Source organism: Corvus kubaryi, unplaced genomic scaffold (genome assembly GCF_017639235.1).
Source record: "Corvus kubaryi isolate FWS band 111438036 unplaced genomic scaffold, C.kubaryi_AGA036_p1.0 37361, whole genome shotgun sequence".
NCBI classification, from domain to species: domain Eukaryota; kingdom Metazoa; phylum Chordata; class Aves; order Passeriformes; family Corvidae; genus Corvus; species Corvus kubaryi.
In genome coordinates, this window is record NW_024581118.1 from 3,264,680 (window position 1) to 3,284,058 (window position 19,379).

Here is a 19,379-nt window from a genome sequence, read left to right on the forward strand (position 1 = left end):
AAGGACTATCAGAAACATCAGAGAGATCCTGGTACTTTTAAAGAGACTTAAAGCAAATGCGAGCTGAATGACCTTGGAGATCATTTGATGTGGATTCATTAATTTTCGCTGCTAGTCTTCTAGTCTCAGGAACTCTAGGATTAATGATGGTTTTAACATTTTAGGGGCCTTTCAAAAACCAAGATTGTATACATATAATTACCTGCCTAATGATTCCTGAACTAATCAAGCATTTACTTAAAACTGAATACAGAAGATGCTTTCTTTTAATGTTTTCTCTCTCCATAGCTGTGAATAAAATGAACAAGGTAATGTCCTGCAAATAGAAGAACAATTTTTTAAAGCAACTATTTATTATGCAGATCATCTAATAAATACAGAAACCTTAAACCCCTGAGAAGATGAAGCTGAGCAACAGAATAATGGAGTAGTAAACAATGGCAGCTTTTCTAGTCAAATCAGCATTTCATTAGCTTCCCAGCAGAATGCAGATGGAAGTTTCTGAGCTCGTTGTGTGGGGGTTTGTGAAATGGTTCAGTTGTTGCTACAGAGGTGAGCAATATCATGGATATACCTATGAACTCCTGGGTACTGAGCCACTATAGTAGATATGGCAGAGTTTCTAAAGATGATTATTTTAAATTGCCATTGCTGAAATTAAATTCAAGAGGATTTATTTTGTCTGTGGGGACACTGAATTATGATTCTGGCATTCGTAATTGTAATGGACTATAACTGTTTAAAGGAACTGTAAATATTGACATAAGTCTCCAAAATCTATTCTTAAATTATTTTCATTTTTAAATGAATAGATACAATCTTCCTCATTGTATGTGAGATGTATGTTTGCTTTCTTGGGAGCCAGAGGACAAATCTGCCTCATCCCCCACCTGTCTCCCCCTAAATAAAATTCATTATTCATATCCAAATAGTGGTGAGTCTATTGGAATTAACCTTGACAAAAATGTTTTCCTTACCTTTCCAATGGATAGCATGGATAAGATGGAGAACCATCTTCTGAACTGAACAAGAAACGATAGCATTAGAGGATGAACTTTTTCCTTTAGTCTCCAGTCAGTCTGTGATTTAAACTAACACGTAAAGATTATCTCCAATAACTGCTGGTCCAGGAAACCTGAGCTGTACTGAGGTTCCTCCTTCCCTTCCTCTCCCTCTCCCCAGTATATCCCAAAGTAACTGACTTTCTCAGGAAAATAAGTCAGAGATTTCCCTCCCCTCCTTCCCTGGGAAATGAATGTGTCTCTTTTGTCAGTTTTTATTTCTGTTTGTTTTAGAAGTGCCTTGTGTTTGCTAAAGATGGGTCAAGAGCACTGGAGGAGCTGATCAGTGGCCTTTCTCTTTCTGGCTTTTGTTTTTCTTTTCTTTCTTTCTCTCTTTCTTTCTTTCATTCTTTCCTTAAAGCCAAGGTGTGCCAGAGGTGATGCACTGATGCTGAGGAGGCATCAACAGCTATGGGACTCTAATCCTCTCACATGTAAGCACTGGCAGTGTCTGCAAAGAGAGATCGTGAGACGCTGAAGCAGAGTTTAGCTGCTGTTCAGCAGGTCACCTGCTCACTAAGGCTCAGATTGCACAGTTCCCTAAGCACAAAACATGAACCAGTCCCGATGGATTGAATGGAGGACTCTGAATATGAGCAGTAGTGTTATGAACATATCTGAGCACCTCTCCTGCCCTCTTGGATTTGGTCACTACAATGCAGTTGACATCTGTATCCTTGAGACAGTCGTTATTGTCTTGCTAACGTTTTTAATTATTGCGGGTAACTTAACTGTGATATTTGTTTTCCACTGTGCTCCACTCCTGCATCATTACACCACCAGCTATTTTATTCAGACCATGGCCTATGCTGATCTTTTTGTTGGAGTCAGCTGCTTGGTTCCTACTTTGTCACTGCTCCACTACTCAACAGGTGTCCATGAGTCCTTGACTTGTCAAGTTTTTGGATACATCATCTCTGTGCTCAAAAGCGTATCTATGGCATGTCTTGCTTGCATCAGTGTGGATCGCTATCTCGCTATAACAAAGCCTCTCTCCTATAATCAACTGGTCACACCTTGTCGCTTGAGAATCTGCATCAGTCTGATCTGGATATACTCTTGTCTGATCTTCTTGCCTTCCTTCTTTGGTTGGGGAAAACCTGGTTACCATGGAGATATTTTTGAATGGTGTGCTACCTCCTGGCTAACTAATGCCTACTTTACTGGCTTTATCGTGTGCTTACTATACGCTCCTGCTGCCTTTGTCATATGTTTCACCTATTTCCACATCTTTAAAATTTGCCGGCAGCACACCAAAGAGATAAGTGATCGGAGAGCTCGATTCCCTAACCACGAAGGGGATGCTGCTGGGGAGACTGGGCACAGCCCCGACCGCCGCTATGCCATGGTTTTGTTCCGGATAACCAGTGTGTTCTACGTGCTGTGGCTCCCTTATATCATTTACTTTCTGCTGGAAAGCTCGAGGGTGTTGGAAAACCCAGCACTCTCCTTCCTAACAACGTGGCTTGCTATAAGCAATAGTTTCTGCAACTGTGTGATTTATAGCCTCTCCAACAGCGTGTTCAGGCTGGGACTGCGGAGACTGTCAGAGACAATCTGTTCATCTTGTATGTGTTCAAAAGACAGGGATGTACGGGACCCTAAGCCAAGGAAACGGGCTAATTCCTGCTCCATTTAAAGAAGACGGGCACATGTAATCTAGTGCAGAGTTTTGATAGTATTTGTGGTATCTGGAAACTTGCCAGAGAGAAATGTTTACTTGAACAGCTTGCCGTGGTGTTAGAGTGAGTTTAAAAGGGATCCTGGAAAAGGCAAAGGCAGCTGTAAGAAGGGTCACTGAACTCTTGTGAAATTGTCGGGGAACAGTTCAACAGAGATGATGAAGAAAGTCAGAAATAAAAATCTTCCAAAGGGCATGGAGTAACTACCACATCAGAGGAGGCTCCTCGTAAAACAAATTAGTTAGTTACTATCTTACCTTTTCCCCCTTGTAGCCAAGTTGTCTTTGTGTCAGAATACACTGTAGCCTTCAGAATTGTAATAGATTTAAGAGGAAGCAATCAACACCACAGTATGCAGCTATCTGTAAATTATATACTTGAGGACTGTAGTAGGTACTGCAGGTAATAATCGGCTCTATCTCTGCTCACATATTGTACAATTTTCAGTTGTACAAAACATCTGCAATGCATAAACCCTACCCTGGGCATGATGCTTTGGGATGAACTGGCTCGTTTCGGTACAACTTGCACAGAAGCTCTCCCTCTCATTTCCCCGTTTTTTCCATGCTGTGCAACCCTTATATTCCACTGCCTGCAGGTGGGTGAGTTGACGGCGCCTGTGAGGTAAACTGAGTCCCAAACCATTCTTTCTGCAGGAAGCGATAGCCCTCCCTGGCTGGCTGACTGCAGCTGCCCATGTAGAATTTCTTCAGTCGTTCCCTCTGTTGACCCAGTTAAATCAGCGCACAGTATCAATGTAGTGTCCTTTAGGGTGTACTAAAGCTTTTCCTTACGGGTTCCACAGATGCAGACATGATAAGGGCACACAGCAGTGTGCAGCACTGCCTAGAAAATGAAAACTAACCAACCCTTTTCTTTGGGAAATGTCAAGAGCTTACTGTTGTAGCTGTCAGTCTGTTGTGTGAACCTCACTTGCACATAGCGTATTTTTTTTAAGAGAAAGCGTAAATTGTGCCTAATGTTTTCATAGCACATGGAATAGGTCAATGCTACTGGATTAAAAATTCACACTTGCTTCAAGAGAAATACTTCCGTGCAGCTCTTTGTTAGACACGTGTTCTCAGAGGAGGTGAACAAGACAGTTCAGTGTTAAATACAGGCCAAGAGCTTTGGTGTGTCCTTTTGTACGGAACTGACTTTGGTTTTGCAAGGGCACACATTAGGTTTGTGTAATAAATTGCCAGGGGTTCAGATGCATGTCAGTCAATATAATACTTAAATTATAACTTTGAACCAAATATCATTTTCTTAGATGGTTATTGGCTTTTTAAAAAGGCCCAATTATTGATTATTGGTGCCTTTTAACACTGCACTATTACTCCTTCTTTCACCAAAATGCATATGTAAAGATTGTGCCTATTACTTTTTGTAATGAAAGCTGACCACGTGTGCACACTTGTGGTTTGACTCTAGAGCTCCCTTAATGCTGTACTCTTTGTTTTGTTGAGGTGGTTCTGAACCCCTGTACATTTTTTTAACCCTGTAAGAAAGTTGAAACAATGGAATAAAGTAGTATTATATCAATCAAACTCAGCCTTGGCGTTAGTTCCCTGATGTTACACTCTGTTCTCCTTGAAGTTCCTTTCGGGTTAGGACTCGAGTGAACAATTTCAAATCCAAATTTCAAAGCTGCTTACTTGATGTCTAAAATGTTCTTATTCTGGTTTCTGGCATTGCTTGTCTTCAGAGTAGATTCAAACGTGACTTGAAACATTCCTGGAGCTGAGCTGAGCTGCTGCTGACACCCGGCTCTCACAGGTTTTAGGGAAAAATGAATGGTATCCCTCACACGGATCTCGTAGTGCTCCATGTCTACAGGAATGTATTTGCTGCCTTCTTTTGACAAGTTGATGTTTATTTTGGGAGGCTCTTTTGGCTCGCTGCTGCTCTGTATGGTTGTGTAACCCCAACTCTTCCACAAACACGATGTGGATTCATTTAGTTTTGTCATTATTTTGTCATTTTTTACTGCTTAGTAGGCCCTCGGTGGGCAAGACTTAGGCAAGGAGCAATGAAATATCCTATTTCTCACAATTCACAAGGCTGGTTTCCTACCAAGCAAGTCATTTTATATCTGTGCTCCAGAGCTGGCTGCTTAGAGCTTCTCATTTTCACTGGCATTTCTGGTGACAAGTTTCTGTGGGACCTTCTGAAATTCAAGAAAAGTTCTAGCAAGTGCTTGAAGTCGAACTAATGTTTATTGAACCCAGCCTGCAGGCAGCAGATGTGTTGTGAGTGTGGTACTGTAACTCCAGATGTGTAGGAACACCCAAGCAAACTCACTTGGGTCGGTTGTGCCTTAGCTGAACCCTGTTTATGTGACCTCAGCAAGTGCAGTTGATGTGCAGCAACTTAAAGCTTTATTGCCCAAAAAGGGTAGGTCACAGGTAGGGCTTGGCCTCAGGGGCTGCACCCCAAAGCTTGCTCACTCTGAAGGGCACAGGTAGCATTATGTTCCTCTCTGCCATCGTGTTCAGTGTGGATTTGTTGGGTGCAACTAGAGATTTCCTTCTTCCTCAGGCTGTTCTTGGAGGGAGAGAATATAGGAGAAATCCAAAGCCCTGGAACTCACTTGTAGGATCCAAGGTTCTTCACCCCCCCTCTCAAAGTTTTTTGTTGAACATTGGCTTCATGTTGTTGGTGCAAGAACACTGTTTTGTGTTCCTGGACCCTGAATTTCAGCTGCTGTAAATTCACATTTCAACCTGTTCTCTATAATCTCCTGGAATCTGTCAAATTAAACATTCTCAGTGGATTTAAGTATTGCTTTTCTTCTTTCTGTTTCCCAGGTGACCAGATTTGATCTGGTCAGTCACATGAATCTTTAAATTTAGTGTGTGTGTTTCATTTTATGGAAGTGTTTTCTAAATTCATGATCTAAAATTTTTATTTGAGGGACATTCTATTACTGTTTACTAATGCTGTCTGAGGATTCCAGCTGCTGCTAAATTCTCTTCCAGAATTAGAACGCTGGGCATTTTAATGGATTAAAAAAGTCACAGAAATTCCAGTCACCCAATCTGTCACTTTGGATTTTCATTCTGTCATTATATAAAGTCTGAAGTTCTTGTATGAAAACCTGATTAAACAATGATACTTTTAAAGCTGGCTCCCACTTTCATGGGCCTGAAGATCTTTATGATTTACGAAATACCTGGTAAAGAGGAGACCAGACACTGACTAAAGAAGTTGATGCGAAAAAGTCGTTATTGATAATACAGGTAATGAAAAGGAAACAGCTGTAAAATGCAAAATGAAGAAATGAAGCTATATGCCTGATAGATAAGTAAAACAAATAAATATATATACACACACATATATATATATATGAAAAACTCCTTTATGCAGGTAGATTATGTTGTGCTGTTACATTTCTCTGGGATACTTAGCTTGCAGCACACCAGGGGCAATGTCAAGGTCGATTGCCGTACCATTTTTGGAATGTCATGTCTGCAGCCCAAGGAAAAGTCCAAACAATGGTGTAATGGCAGCAAAAGAACTACCAGAAAGGTGGTTTTTTTCTTCACCAAATTCTATGTGCTTCCTTATTTTCTGGCTGAGTAAATTTCTTCTTAAAATGCTGTTCTTTAAAGGGAAAGGGAACTGTAGTGATGAAAAACACATTGCTATCTTTGAAGGTTTACTTACTGTCTTATAGTAAGATATTCTTTCCCTGTTTCTGCTTAGGAATCCATTTTGTAATTATATTCAGTAAAGCATGAGGTACTGTGCCAGTTTTATTTTTGTGCAGTCTTTGTGCTTCCTCTGCTGAAAAGTTGGGAAAAGTTGCTTTGTTGAGCTGCCTTCACAGGTAGTTTAGGAAGACCTTTTAAAAACAGTGGTTTTATTGGTTAATGATTAATTTTCATTCATTAGTGTTTGGCAATAGAACGTCCTTGAGTACACTTAGTTTTTACACTCAGCAAAAGTAGTAAAATGTCCTTTTATGGGTAAATTAACTTAGCAGTCGATATTAGAAATTGAGATTTAATGAGTTATTTCATTAGCTATTTCATTTCAACGTGGAGCTCTTTTATCTTTCCATATTATAGTTGTAGCTAAACACGTGAGTATACAGATGCTTTATTTTTTAAAGTTGGTGTTGGAATGCTGGGGATCTGCATCTCTGAGCCCAGGTCGCTGCTGTTCCAGGGTGGGAATATCCCTTTAGCAGCTCTCCAGCTCAGGTGCAGCACGCTGGGCAGCCCCATGGTCCTGGAGCTGAGTTTGCCAGGGAGCAGTGCCAGAGGTTCAGCAGGGGGAGCAATGTCAGTGAAGGTGGCAGTGGCCTCCCCAGCCATCCACCGGGACCAGCTGATTTGCAGCTCTTTAGTTTTATTGTCCCTGTCACCAAAAGGAGAAGTTTAAGCCTTTTGACTTCATCCCTGCCCGCTGTTCCCTCTGGCTCTTTTTTTATGGATAGAACGGTGCATCTTTCTACCGAAGAACTGAATTTGATTGATTTTGTTGGGTTTTTTTCATTGAAAAATTTCATATATGTCATTTGAATGGCCAAACCAAGCCATTAACTGCTTTGTTAACCAGATGCCAATTACTTTGTAGACCTTTCCAGAAGTGGCAGCATCACTGAGGTAGTGTTTTCGTGTCATTTGCAGCATTGCCTGGAACACTGCTTAAAGATAGCACTTTCCAAAGATTACATGTTTTTTGCTAAACCAAATACAGAGGTCAAGTAAAACCTGATTTTTTTTTCCCTATTTTACACAGACATATTTAATGTTTTTCTAAGTATGTGCTGAACTTATGCATAGATCTCAGCATTTTTAATTGTTAACCAAAGTCTATGCCATTATTGTTGATGGGATGAAAGCAATGTAGAAGGCTATTCAAGAGGAGATGGATTTTTCTCCTCATTCTGTAAAGAAATTCTTCCTTTCCCCATCTGATACTAGGACAATCCCCTGAGCTCCATGAGCTGTAAGTGCTAAAGGAGTGGGATGTGAATGGAGAAGAAGCTGTTAACGGCTCCATGCCCCAGCACAGCCCTGAGAAAATCCGGAAATCCCTCACTTTCGCATCCATAATTTCTTCGGGCTCCTCCTTTGTGCAAGTACTAGGAAAGGTAGGATGAATGTAAGGAAACCTTAGGGCTTTCAGCTGCACTGACCAGTGGCTAGGAAGAGTAATTTCTGGCAGTAAAATCTTTGGGACTTTATCCCAGTCTTACACCATCTGCTGCCAGACTTAACCCTCTGGAGCAGACTGTGACACCGGCGCTGCAGGGTTTTCGTTATAAGCACCAAAAAGGTGCTTATAGGACAAAAAAAAAGGTGACTGGGAGCAAAATGAAACTTTTCTAAGTGCAGTGATTACCAGGGAAAAGAGTTTCCTCTTTCCTATGCGATGTTGATCCCTGCCTCAAAGCTTGCAATCTAAAATGTGCAGCTGGCAGTGTTAGGAAAAGAGACAAACACCAGGGGTTTGAGAAGGGGAAGCTCAGAGATGACAGTGTCATCTGACATGTGAGGGCACTTGTGCATCTTGACAGCATTACTCTTTTTTTTCTTTGTTTTCTTTAAATGTCTTTTTTTTCCCTCCTTCTGTGTATTATTTAAATAAGCAGAAATTCTTCTCATCATGGAAGAAGTCCATTTGATGAGATATTTAAATGAGGGATAGGGTAGTGGTTTGGGCAGGTATAACAGAGGGTCCCAAGTCACTTGTGAAAACATGTACTACTTCAAATTTCATACACTTTAGGCAGGAACATCTTCAAATACCTGTCCCAGGTGAGGGTTTCCACTCCTTGTATCACCTCTCCACTGTTGTTTAAGCTTGTGCAGGTATTAACGAAAAGTTCTTGTGGGACAACTGAATTTAGAATCGTAAATGGACAAATGATGTTTTCCATGATAGAGTAAATTTGTTCTGCCTTAGGAAAGACACTGGCTGAACCTCCTCATATCTTGGTTGTTTGGGGTCATTGGCAGCTCTGCACAAACTCAGTTTTGGGTAGTGGTGGGTAGGGCTGAAGCACCTGTCTGTCCTCTGCGTAAACTCTTACTGGTGAAGTTAATCCTCTACAGATGGGGTGGGAGACAGCTGAAGGCAATAATGCCTTAAACTGCCCCAGCAAGACTTTGCAGAGCTATGTTTATTTGAGTTCTTAATGGTAAGGAAATTGGTTATAATTTTAAAAAGAGAGGTCTATATGCTGTGAGTAATGACTTGTTATTAGGTCAAGAACAGAGTAGTCTGGTTTTCATCTGTGCCCTGAGCAGGCCAGAAGGATCTTCATTTGAGAATTTTACTATGATCAGGTAGTTTTTCAGGCACTGCAGTTTTTGTAGGGAGTTTTAATGCAACTGTGTGTGCATAAGGATTGTAAATAGTCATAGAGTGGCAAGGTTTCAGTGGCAGCTTTTAATGCATTTCAAGGGCTTTGGGGAGCACTTTGTGGCTCAAGTTGGGTATGTTCTAAGTGTGTGCTGAAATTGCCAAAGCCAAGACAGCAAACACAGGCTGTAAATGCAAGATGTTTATCCAAAACTACTCTCTCTGTCATACTGGATATTTGATACTGTCCAGGCAATTATCTCATGTTGGTTTATGAAGATGCTCTACAGAAAAGAAAGAAGTCTGACACATGTAAGCAGAACTGTGTGCTGCCCTAATGAAATTATGTTCATGATTTTTGATTTTTCAACTCAGGACTCACATGTTTTCTGTGATCTCTCACTTTGGGAGCTCGTAATCAATTCATCATTTTCCTTTTCTGGCTGTGCTTTACTTGATCTCTGGCTTTTGGGTTTTTGAAGTTCAATTTTAAATTAGAGTTTTCAATCCAATTTTGCCATTTTGTAGCTGTGTTCTTCACTTGACTCATGTAAAAACTTTTGTGGAGTATTGGAAAGGTCATGTCCTTGAAGGGAGCTGCATCCAGTCTGAAATGTACTTAGGCTGCATTCCATTGTATCTGAAAGAAGTCTTGCTGTACCTTGTTTACCAGATTTCAGGTGTCTTGGCAAGAGCCTCAGTGACAGATAACAAGTTCTCTAACATCCTCTGTTGGGCTAAAACATTTGCCTCTGATTTTGTTTGTAAAGGTTGCTAACTAAAGAAACTATTTTGGTGGTGAAACAGTATTTTGGATGGGGTTTATGGAGATAATTTATGTGTCTGTTGTATTTCCTCTGGCTGTGATGGTGGAACAGGAAGGTTATTGCTTAAGTGCTGCTGGAAGTTCTGTCCACTTACCCCCTCCCTTTTTTGGGAAAAGAATGTCTGTGATGGTTGGTCATTGGTACAATTGGACTTGAGTGATCATCTTATTTTATGAAATTCATTGCATTAGTAATGCCTGTAATTTGAAAATAAAAATCATAACGAAGTGCTCTTGTAATAATGGTATTGATTTTGTTTAAAAATATACCAAGATGAAAATTCTTTACATTAGTATAAAGACATTTGAAATGTGGTGTATGTGAGGAATACCTGCTGATAATTTGTTTTGGGAAAGATTTGGATTTCAAGGGCAGATGAAATTCAAGAGATTAAATATCAATTCTGAAGAAAAGCAGGTCTTGCTTTTCATGCAGTAATAAAATGAATTGAATCTCTTTCCTGTCAAGGGATTTTGGGTTTCTGTAAGTTACATTATAGAGATGGTAGTTTAATGAGCCATGGCTTACCAAGAAATGTTGAGATATTAGTAATTATAAAAATAATTAAGAAGATTACTAGAAATCATCTCTACCATCACCATGATGTGCCTGGACCTTGAATCCCAGATGTAACTAGCCCAAGGTAGCACAGCTGGAAGGAATTCTGAGGAGCGGCAAAGGAACTCTTTTTCTCTATAGGAGAGTTAAAGTCTCTAGGATTTTCCAACTTAGAAAGGAGGATTAAGGTACAGGGGAGTTTGAGAAATCTGTGGGGTTGGGATTGTCCTGGGGGAGAACTGGGCATAAGTACCCACTATGAAAACAAACTGTGTGTGCAGTGAATCATGGGAGACACTGACCAAAGACTCTCTGGACGTAAAAGCTGACACGGGTTAAAAATTCAGGAGAGTTTAGGGAGGAACAGTGTGTTAAATGCTGTCATCATCGTGCTTCTGGCCTGAGAGTCCATGTGCTGCAGAGTACCCGAGGCTGGGAGACTCTGGTGGGGGAGATTGTATGCCTGAGGATGTTTGCCCTGTTCTTATCCTCATCCTCAGGCGTCTGCTCCTAGTTGCTGTCCCAGCCAGGGTTGATGCCAGGGCAACTACGGGCAGACCCACAGTGTCTGCTCTTACTTTCCTGCTCTCTTCCCTCAGTACATCCTTACTGCTTCTCATTTACTCACTCTGGATGTTCCTTTTCACATTTGGTCTGTTAGGAATAGAATGCCCAGTTTACTTCAGCTGCTTTTTCTGAATAAAATTGTGAGTGAGAAATGAACATCTGTGGCTGTGTGTCTTTGTATGTGTGTGCAAGGTGGCAGTGAGAGAAGTGTCAGGATGATCAGCTGTCTCCAGCTTTCCTTGCTAGGGAAACAAAACACCTTCTGGAAAAGCACCAACAAGCAGTTGTGAAGGGGACTATATTGCTAGTTCTGACATCAAGTATTTGAGGATATACTTCTACTTGGGAAAAAAATATATGTAGTAGTTAAGAGCCAAGCTGTTTGATGGGCAGTCATAGCAGAAAGGGCTTTTTAACCCTATCTCAATAGCAGGACTTTTTAGAAGCCAAAGGGATGCTGCAAAAGCAGGGTTGCTGACACTCCACATGGGTAAGTCGAGTACCCCAACCAGTCTGCAGTTGGTTCAACAGAAGTCCAACAAGTCCTCCACAACTTGTTGTATCAAACCTACAGGGTAAAAGAAAGGGGACTGCTGTGTTGTATTCAAGAAAACCAGTGATAAAATTTCTTTGCCCTGACAGCCTGTGTGGCTGACACACAGCTTGCAGTTCCCAACAACCAGCTGGCATTTTCTCAAGTACTTCTGTACTCCCCAAAGTTAATAATGAAGTAACAGCAAAGTCGAGGCAAGTACCTTAATGAGCTGTGATGAGGATCCAGTCCAACAACACTGTTCCACTCCTAATCAGCAGAATGTTGCCTGTTTTCTGAAAGAATGTGTTACCTATCGAGAAAAGAAACCAGAACTCAAACTAGATCTGGAAAGAACTGTCACTGCTGTATTTATAGAACTGGAAACAGCTCTGCCTGTCAGCAAATCTCCAAAACTATATATCCTTGCTAGTTTTCTAGAGAGGAAGGCTGTTCCATCCTACTCCTTTCATTTTAAAATTGGATCAGTTAACATAGGTTTGACCCTAATAACATTTTCTCATTTGCTTTTAAAACCACTATTGGTAGTTATGTTCTGTGAATAAAATGTGATTTTTTTTTTTTATTTTTTTTTTTAAGGTGCATTCTTGGTCAATCCTTTGCTAGATTTGAGTGCCTAAATCCTGAAGTGGATTCTCTGTGCTCAGATTTGTTTTCATGTGTTGCAGCTCCATGTACTCCTGCACCTTCAGGCTAGCTTGAATCATCTTGCTCTTCTTCATGTTGTGGAAAAGATGGGAAAATGTCAGGCAAAATTGCAGTTTGGGATGTCAGCGTTTAAGTTATTTTGACGACTCAGTTTGTCTTTTTTGTTTTCTTAGAGCAGAATTTCTCATCATGCTTGCAGAAGCCAGCAAGACCATGAGTATTTTTGGTTTTTTCTCATAAAGTAATTACTATTTGAAAAGAAAAGTGCTTGTACAGAAAACTTTGAAATTTCAGGTGGGTATTTGGATTATGTTGTAGGGTTTTTTTCTGTTACCATACTGGAAATACTGTTGTCACTGACAATTTAAAATACTGAAAAAGGAAGGTGTGGGCACTGGCAGGCGTTTCTAATATGTCTCCTAACAATGTTTGCAGTCTAGAAATCATCAAGACTTGGCAATCTTTTTATCCAAAAGCATTTCTGTAGCTTTTCAGTATGATTGTATGTTAGCATAGTTACTTATGTACATTTTGGTCCAACCCTTCATTCCTTCTGCAGAAAATTCCCATTCCCTCAGGGGAACCCAGGAACTTTAAGGAAATTTGACTCAGTTTTGCATATTCAGCCTAGCAGTGATATGGCAAGCCCTAAATCCTGATTTTTTGGGAGCTACACACACGACTCACGAGATCTCCTTCGCAGCAGCCCAGAGTGGAGCAAGGGCATTGCTAATGAAACAAATGTGCCTCTGTGTTTGTGTGCTCGGCTGGAGACAGTGTGTGAACATCTGTACCAAAAATCCCATCTCTCATCTCTGTTTAAAAATACTGCTGAAAAATCACAGACCATGAAAGAGGGAAGGGAGAAAGAGCACTTAGCTCTCCTTTGTTGCATTGCACGTCACATTTTCAGTCTGCTTTTGGAATAAGCCAGTTGACAGGCAGGATTTGACAACAGCATTATTCTCTCAGGCATGTAAAAACACTACTTCTAGGAATATTATGTGATATTATTTCACATTAGTACAAAAACCTTTTAAATATAGATTGTTTTGGTAAACCCAGAACAGCTCAAATAATAGCCTTGAGTTACACTTTTAAAAACTTTGTATCTCTACTTTGTATCTCCAAAGAGTTAGGCTAAATTTTATTTTAGTCTCTTTGTCGAGCCTTCTCTTTCCGCCTAATTGCATTGCTTTGATTTTGTTTAATTTAATGGGATATTGGCCATTTTTCCTTGAAGTGAAATATGACCATATGAATATAAAAGGCATTAAACCATTCCATGACTAGATGAAAGATTGAGATTTAATCTTGATTTGGTCTTACTTTTGTTGCTGTCATCTGTTGCTGTCCAGTTTGTCTGATGGACTGTTTGAAAAATCAAAATTAGAGTTGGAATCTCAACTGCTATATGGAGTGTGTGGGGGACTTTTTCTGAAAAACCTTATTTTCTATTTATATGAGACTGTAATCTTAAAAAAGAAAAATGTTCTCTAACTGTTTTATGGTGTGTAGAACTTTTGTTAGATATTTGCTTCCTTGACTGCTGCTACAAGAAGCCTTTTTTCATCCTGTGAGAACTTTGTGCATAACAGAAGGTTGTTGGCCACACTTCAGTTTATTCTTCTTCTGCCTTGATCGTCCACAACAAAATAACCTCATGCCTTTAAGTCAACTTCAGCCTGTGGCTTTTGCTGTTAGAACTGGATGGAATGATTTATCTTGATTTAATCTCTTCACTTTTGCTTCTTTGCAGCAGCATCTCTGGCAGTGTTTGAGTTGACCTGCTTTCTTATTAATCAGTTTCACTCAAAATTAGGGCAATATTAGCATACATTGTGTTATATTTAGATTTCATTCTTCTTGGAGTTCGATGAATTCACAGTTAGAATGGGAATTCAGTATTTTGTGCTATGGAATTGTATCCTGGTTTGGTAACTATTCCAATCTTTTAGGCCTGGTTCGGAAGATTGGCAGCAAAATCATTGCTCTGAATATGTATCTAAAAATACATATTCGTAATATTTATAATTATTTTAGTCGTAACATTTAGAAAATTGTCACTAACTTTGACCCAGTTGTTTACTTCTCCTAACAGATGTGTAGTTTTGATAAAGCAGCATGTCTGAAAACTTGCTTTCAACACTGATAGAAAGGGCACTTTTCTTCTTTCTGGTTTGATGGCTTGTTTTTAGAACAAGGAATATTGTTCAAACACATAGTGAGAGGCTGTAAAAACGGGCAATGTTCAATTCACACTCATTTCGTTATTAGCTGGGAACTCACAGGAGGTAAATCTGTGTTTAGGGAAAGGCACAAATCCATTCTGAGCTAGGGTGAAGGAGAATGTCCTTCCTCCTCACCCTGTCACCTGCAGAGATCCCATCTGGGAGCGTGGAATGAACTCCAGATTGGGACTGGAACTCATCCAGTCGGTGTTACCGAAACCTTGAAGCAAACAGAACAAAGCACAACCAGAGTCATCCTTTGCCAGCACTGACCCCTCAATGACAAAATGGTTTTCAGTGAGACTGATACTGCAAAGCATTAATTCCCTTCAGCCAGTGTGGGAAGTTGTGGAAAGGTGTAGGTTTGAAGTGTGAGCAGAATATTTTGCCTAAAACCTTCACCTTATTTGTGAGGGTGTTTCTTTGTATTCTTATCAAATATTGGCTTGTGGAGCAATTGGTTTTTTACACTTCTGATTAGTTAATTTATTTCTCTCAGTAGGGCAGAGAGTGAAAGAAAAGAGAAGTAACTTAGTTATATTCACCTTTACTGGGTTTGATTTCTCTAATTTTCTTCTTTTTTTTCCTATTAATATAATTTATTTAGACCTGTGAAGGAGAAGATTACTTAGAAAAGCTCGTTGCTTTTTTAATTCCTAAATTTTTATTAATTAATAATTTTTTTTACTAAAAATTGCTTAGGAAAAAAAAGATTGTTTTTTTTTTTGGCGGCTTCGAGCAGCCACTTTTTCTCCTGGTTGTGCATCATTATTTTTATCTTGAAGAAAATACCTGATGATCCAGATTCGATCTGTTCTGGCACCTTCTCAGTCTCTAAGCTTATGTTCTCTTTATACTCTTTAACCTTCAACTAATATTTTTTCGTATTTCAGGTATAAATTCTCTATCTAAGAGAAATCCACCTTCCCCCCCGCCCCCCCTAATTATGAAGATATGACCAATATCCAGATGGATTCTAATCAATTTTGCACTTCTTGATGCTCCCTGGTTGCCTCTCAGAGGTTCCCTCTTCCTGGCCTATCAGTAACCTCACTGCTCCTCTTCCAAACCTCAGTATTACAAGGTAGATACCCACAGGGAAAGATCTTTAAATTTAAAGGTCATTCTCAAATGGCTGAGTGGCAATAATTAATCAAGAACAGCGAGGACTTTTGGAGACAAAAATTCTATCTCACGGCTTTTAGAGCTTTGGATATTGTGATCCTTTTTGAGGTGTAGCAGAGATAGAACAGCACTTGGATACCTGGGGATTTAAGGTAAAATTCCCAAACACTCACTTGAAGCTCCTAAAAAGATTTGGGCTGATTTTTCAGGATTGCTGAGCAACCCAAAATCTCATATAGGTAATGCAACAACTGTGGAGTTCTTACTACATCAAGTAAATAGTCTTCACAGATAGTCTGTAGACTTACTGGGATCTGAAAATTGATTATTTTCTTTTAACACATACATTACATGAGAATCATTTTTTTAGTCAAGATAGGGATTACAGTTATTTAATCTAAATCTACTTTCTGATTGTTATGTTGTGTCCCTGGAACCGATGGTTACACTACTGACAGAAATACTGTTACCAGTTAAATTTAATGGGTTGTTTTCACTCTTCCTATTTTTCATTCATTTATATATATATTTAATTTTTTTTTATTTTGTCATTCTTCTCTTTTTCTGATTCTGCCTTTTCCATGTAGTTGTAGCCAGGTCTTTTCAGGCTTTTCTAGCAAGCAGTGCTCCATGTTCTCCTGAGAGCATTGTGGGTGGAAGCAGAATGAGTGGAAGAGAGAAAGAGCTGTTGTAAGAGGGGACTGAAACTAAAGGAAGTTTGAATTCTTTGCAAAGGTGTGTTTAGGTGGTTCCTCCTGATAGCAAGGTGTCAAATAGCACATTTTCTACTGCTGCTTTTTAGTTTAAGTTGGGAACTGCAAGTCTCCACAGCATGAACAATTAACCGAAAGCAGTTGCAAACCAAGAAGGATTTTGATCAACAAAAACTATTTGCAAGACTCAGAGTTCTGCTCCAAAAGAGAGATTTTAACTGGATTAAAAACATGGGTGAAAGGTTGAACAATACGGGGGTAAATGAAATCAAAAGAAGCAAATGCTGGAGCCTCTGCCATTGCTTGCGTGGTGGTGGCACCCATTGCACCCTCATGGAGGGCTTGGTCTTGCTGGGCTGTGTTTCCATTAAAGTTATTTTTTAAGTTGGCTGTGCTCCTAAACTCAGCAGTCCTACTTTGTCTGATGTCCAGGATGGCTGATAGGGTGGGTGACTTACACTGCTCTTCATCTGTTGGATGCAAGATTGGTATAAGAAATAAAATAGCAGCTAACAAATGGGTGGCAATAAATCACAATTCTGCTCTGTTGGAACAGACATTTTTTCTCCTATCTCTTTCCATCATCCAGTAGAGAATTTTTTTTTTAACTTCTTGTTAATGTCAAGAAGCAGACAACATCCATTCTTTCACTCTGTTGTTTTCCAATTCCACCATTTATGTAACAAAACAATTCTGTTAGACATAGGAGTTTTCTTAGAGGCTGGTACTGTTACATTTGTATGTGCTATCTTGATTTGAGCAATAATAGCTGTGAAACAGGGTTAGAAAAGCATCAGCTGAAACTGTTGCTTGGGAACACCTTGTTTGCTCAGTCCCTGGGAATTCTTGGTGTGAGGCAAGACTGCACCAGAGTGATCAGCAGCATCCCTTGTCCAAGGAATGAACCGATGTCTTTAGTGGGCCAGGTGTGTAACTCTGTGGAGATGATTGATGCATTTTAAAAAAAATGAAGTTTTAGAAGTCCATTTCTTCGTATTGTCCCCACCAATCACACAATTCCAAGCTTTTATGGGACTGTGTGAAGAAGGGCCTTGCTAGAATTAGTACTGTTACTTTCCTGGCTTGTAGGGAGCAGGGCAAGAGGACACAGCCTCAGGCTGAGCCAGGAGAGGTTCAGATTGGACCTCAGAAGGAATTTCTTCACGGAAAGGCTGGTCAGGCATTGGAAGGGGCTGCCCAGGTTGGTGGTGGAGTCCCCATCCCTGGAACTGTTCAAGGAACCACTGGACATGACACTCAGTGCTCTGGGCTGGGTGACAAGGTGGGGATGGTTCCGAGGTTGGGCTTGATGATCTTGGAGGTCCTTTCCAACCTAATTGATTCTGTAATTCTGTGAAACTGGAAGCTTAGCAAAGGCTTTCTCAGGAAAGCTGTCAGTGCATTTCTCAGGATAACCAGACAGGCCGGTTTCCAGAGTTTGGAAATTTCCTCCTTAGAGTGTGAAGAAAACTTCTGCTTCTGATGAGGCTGCATTTTGTACAGATCGACCCCAAAAATACCTTGGAACAAAAACCAGTGAGAAAAATCTTACTCTGACATTAGTGACAAGTTTGTCCCCGTAAAAATAATTTGAAGAATCAGAAGAGTGGTGTGAAAACTCCATCCTGGGGCATCAGCATGCTTCAGTGTAAAGCAGGCAAGTGTTCAGCAGCTCCTTTTGTTACAGGCAGTGTTCTAAAATCTCATGGATGCTGCAGCCTTTGGCAGAGGTAGCTGTGTGCTCTGACTGAACCAAGTGTCATTCTGTTAACCATCCTAAAAGAAATACTGTACAGTTGCAAAAAGGAACTTTTTGATACCAACTCAACCACACTTCCCAGGCTTCCAATTACAGTAAGTTGTTCACGTTTATGGCGCTTCTAGGTGGGTAAGAGGATGGGAATAACATCCAAGCTATATGGTCAGGGCAGTAGAATTCTGGTAAGAGTCTAGGTTGTTAGTGCAGGAAATAATGTTTCACCACTACATACAGCTTTCTAAAGCCTGAGTAAAGCAACAGGGTAATTCTAATACTGGCATGGATGTGACTGTGGAGGCTTAAATCAGTGGTTTATAGGATTGTTGTAGTATTGCTTATGGGAAGGTTATATGAGCGATAAATTGTGTTGGTGGTGTATTTATGGAGAACGTGGAGGGGGATGAATTACTAACTGGAAATAAATGTAAGGCTTTGAAGCCCTGTTTGTGGTGTAAGTCATGATGCGTTGTTCAAAACAGGGAGCTGAGAAAAGACATTATTCCTGTGAATAGATCCGTCCTGATTGCTGTAGTGGTGTTCTCCAGGTGCCTCGTGCTGCAGATGATGCTGATTATTGTTGATTGTCACGTGCCTTTTACTGTCTGCTATGTAGGTATAGAAGCAAAGGTCTCAGTCCTCCTGTCCTCCCCAAAAGAATAACTAAGTGCTTGAAGTTATCAAGGAAAGAGCAGAATTAATTTGTTTTAATAATGATTAAAACACAGCTGACCACAAAAGTAAAAAAAATGAAGGCACAAACCTGTGGACAGGGGCGTAATTGTGGTTCCCTTTGTGAAAGAAATTGTGCTGTACGTTACTATGTGAGAACTAACTTCAGTCTTAGAAAAATAAGAAAAGTGACATAGAAGAAATTGATGCGAGAGCAACTTGCTCAGAGTTACCTGAATATGAAACAGAAGTGTGTACACAGCAACAAAGAAGGAAGTTTTGGCCAAAATTTAAAACAAGGGTGATTTTTTGTCATGGATTTTAACCTCCCAAGCTACCTCTACTCAAGCCCTCAGGACCACCCCCACAGAAATAAAAAAAAACCCCACTCTAAATGTAGCGTTCCAGCCTTTGAGAAATACGTGTGTGGGTTTTGGTAAGTAAGTAGCTGGATATTCACAGGTACAGCAAGTGTTGCATTTGCCATCAGTGCTGGGCAGGACAGATTTGTAGAGGCAAGGATTTGGTGAAAACAGATTTTGAAGTAATTTGTTTTCTTTTTCTGACCTACTGGTCAGAAACAGGTTTTTTTAACAACATTAAAATGGGCAACAATTAAAAATGCCAAGTTCTTTTCCTGTATGTGTCAGTGAAAATGACCTCCTGCT

General features: G+C 40.1%; 2 protein-coding genes across 8 annotated transcripts in view; both read left to right on the forward strand.

The window, feature by feature from the left end:
* The window catches only part of RABGAP1L (RAB GTPase activating protein 1 like), a 236,765-nt gene that overhangs the window by 73,447 nt on the left and 143,939 nt on the right, over nt 1-19,379 (forward strand). The gene's annotated exons all lie outside the window — the stretch shown is intronic.
* GPR52 (G protein-coupled receptor 52) lies at nt 1,521-10,116 on the forward strand. The gene has a single exon (XM_042033886.1). The coding sequence runs from the start codon at nt 1,615-1,617 to the stop codon at nt 2,698-2,700; it is 1,086 nt and encodes a 361-aa protein (XP_041889820.1). The 5' UTR covers nt 1,521-1,614; the 3' UTR covers nt 2,701-10,116.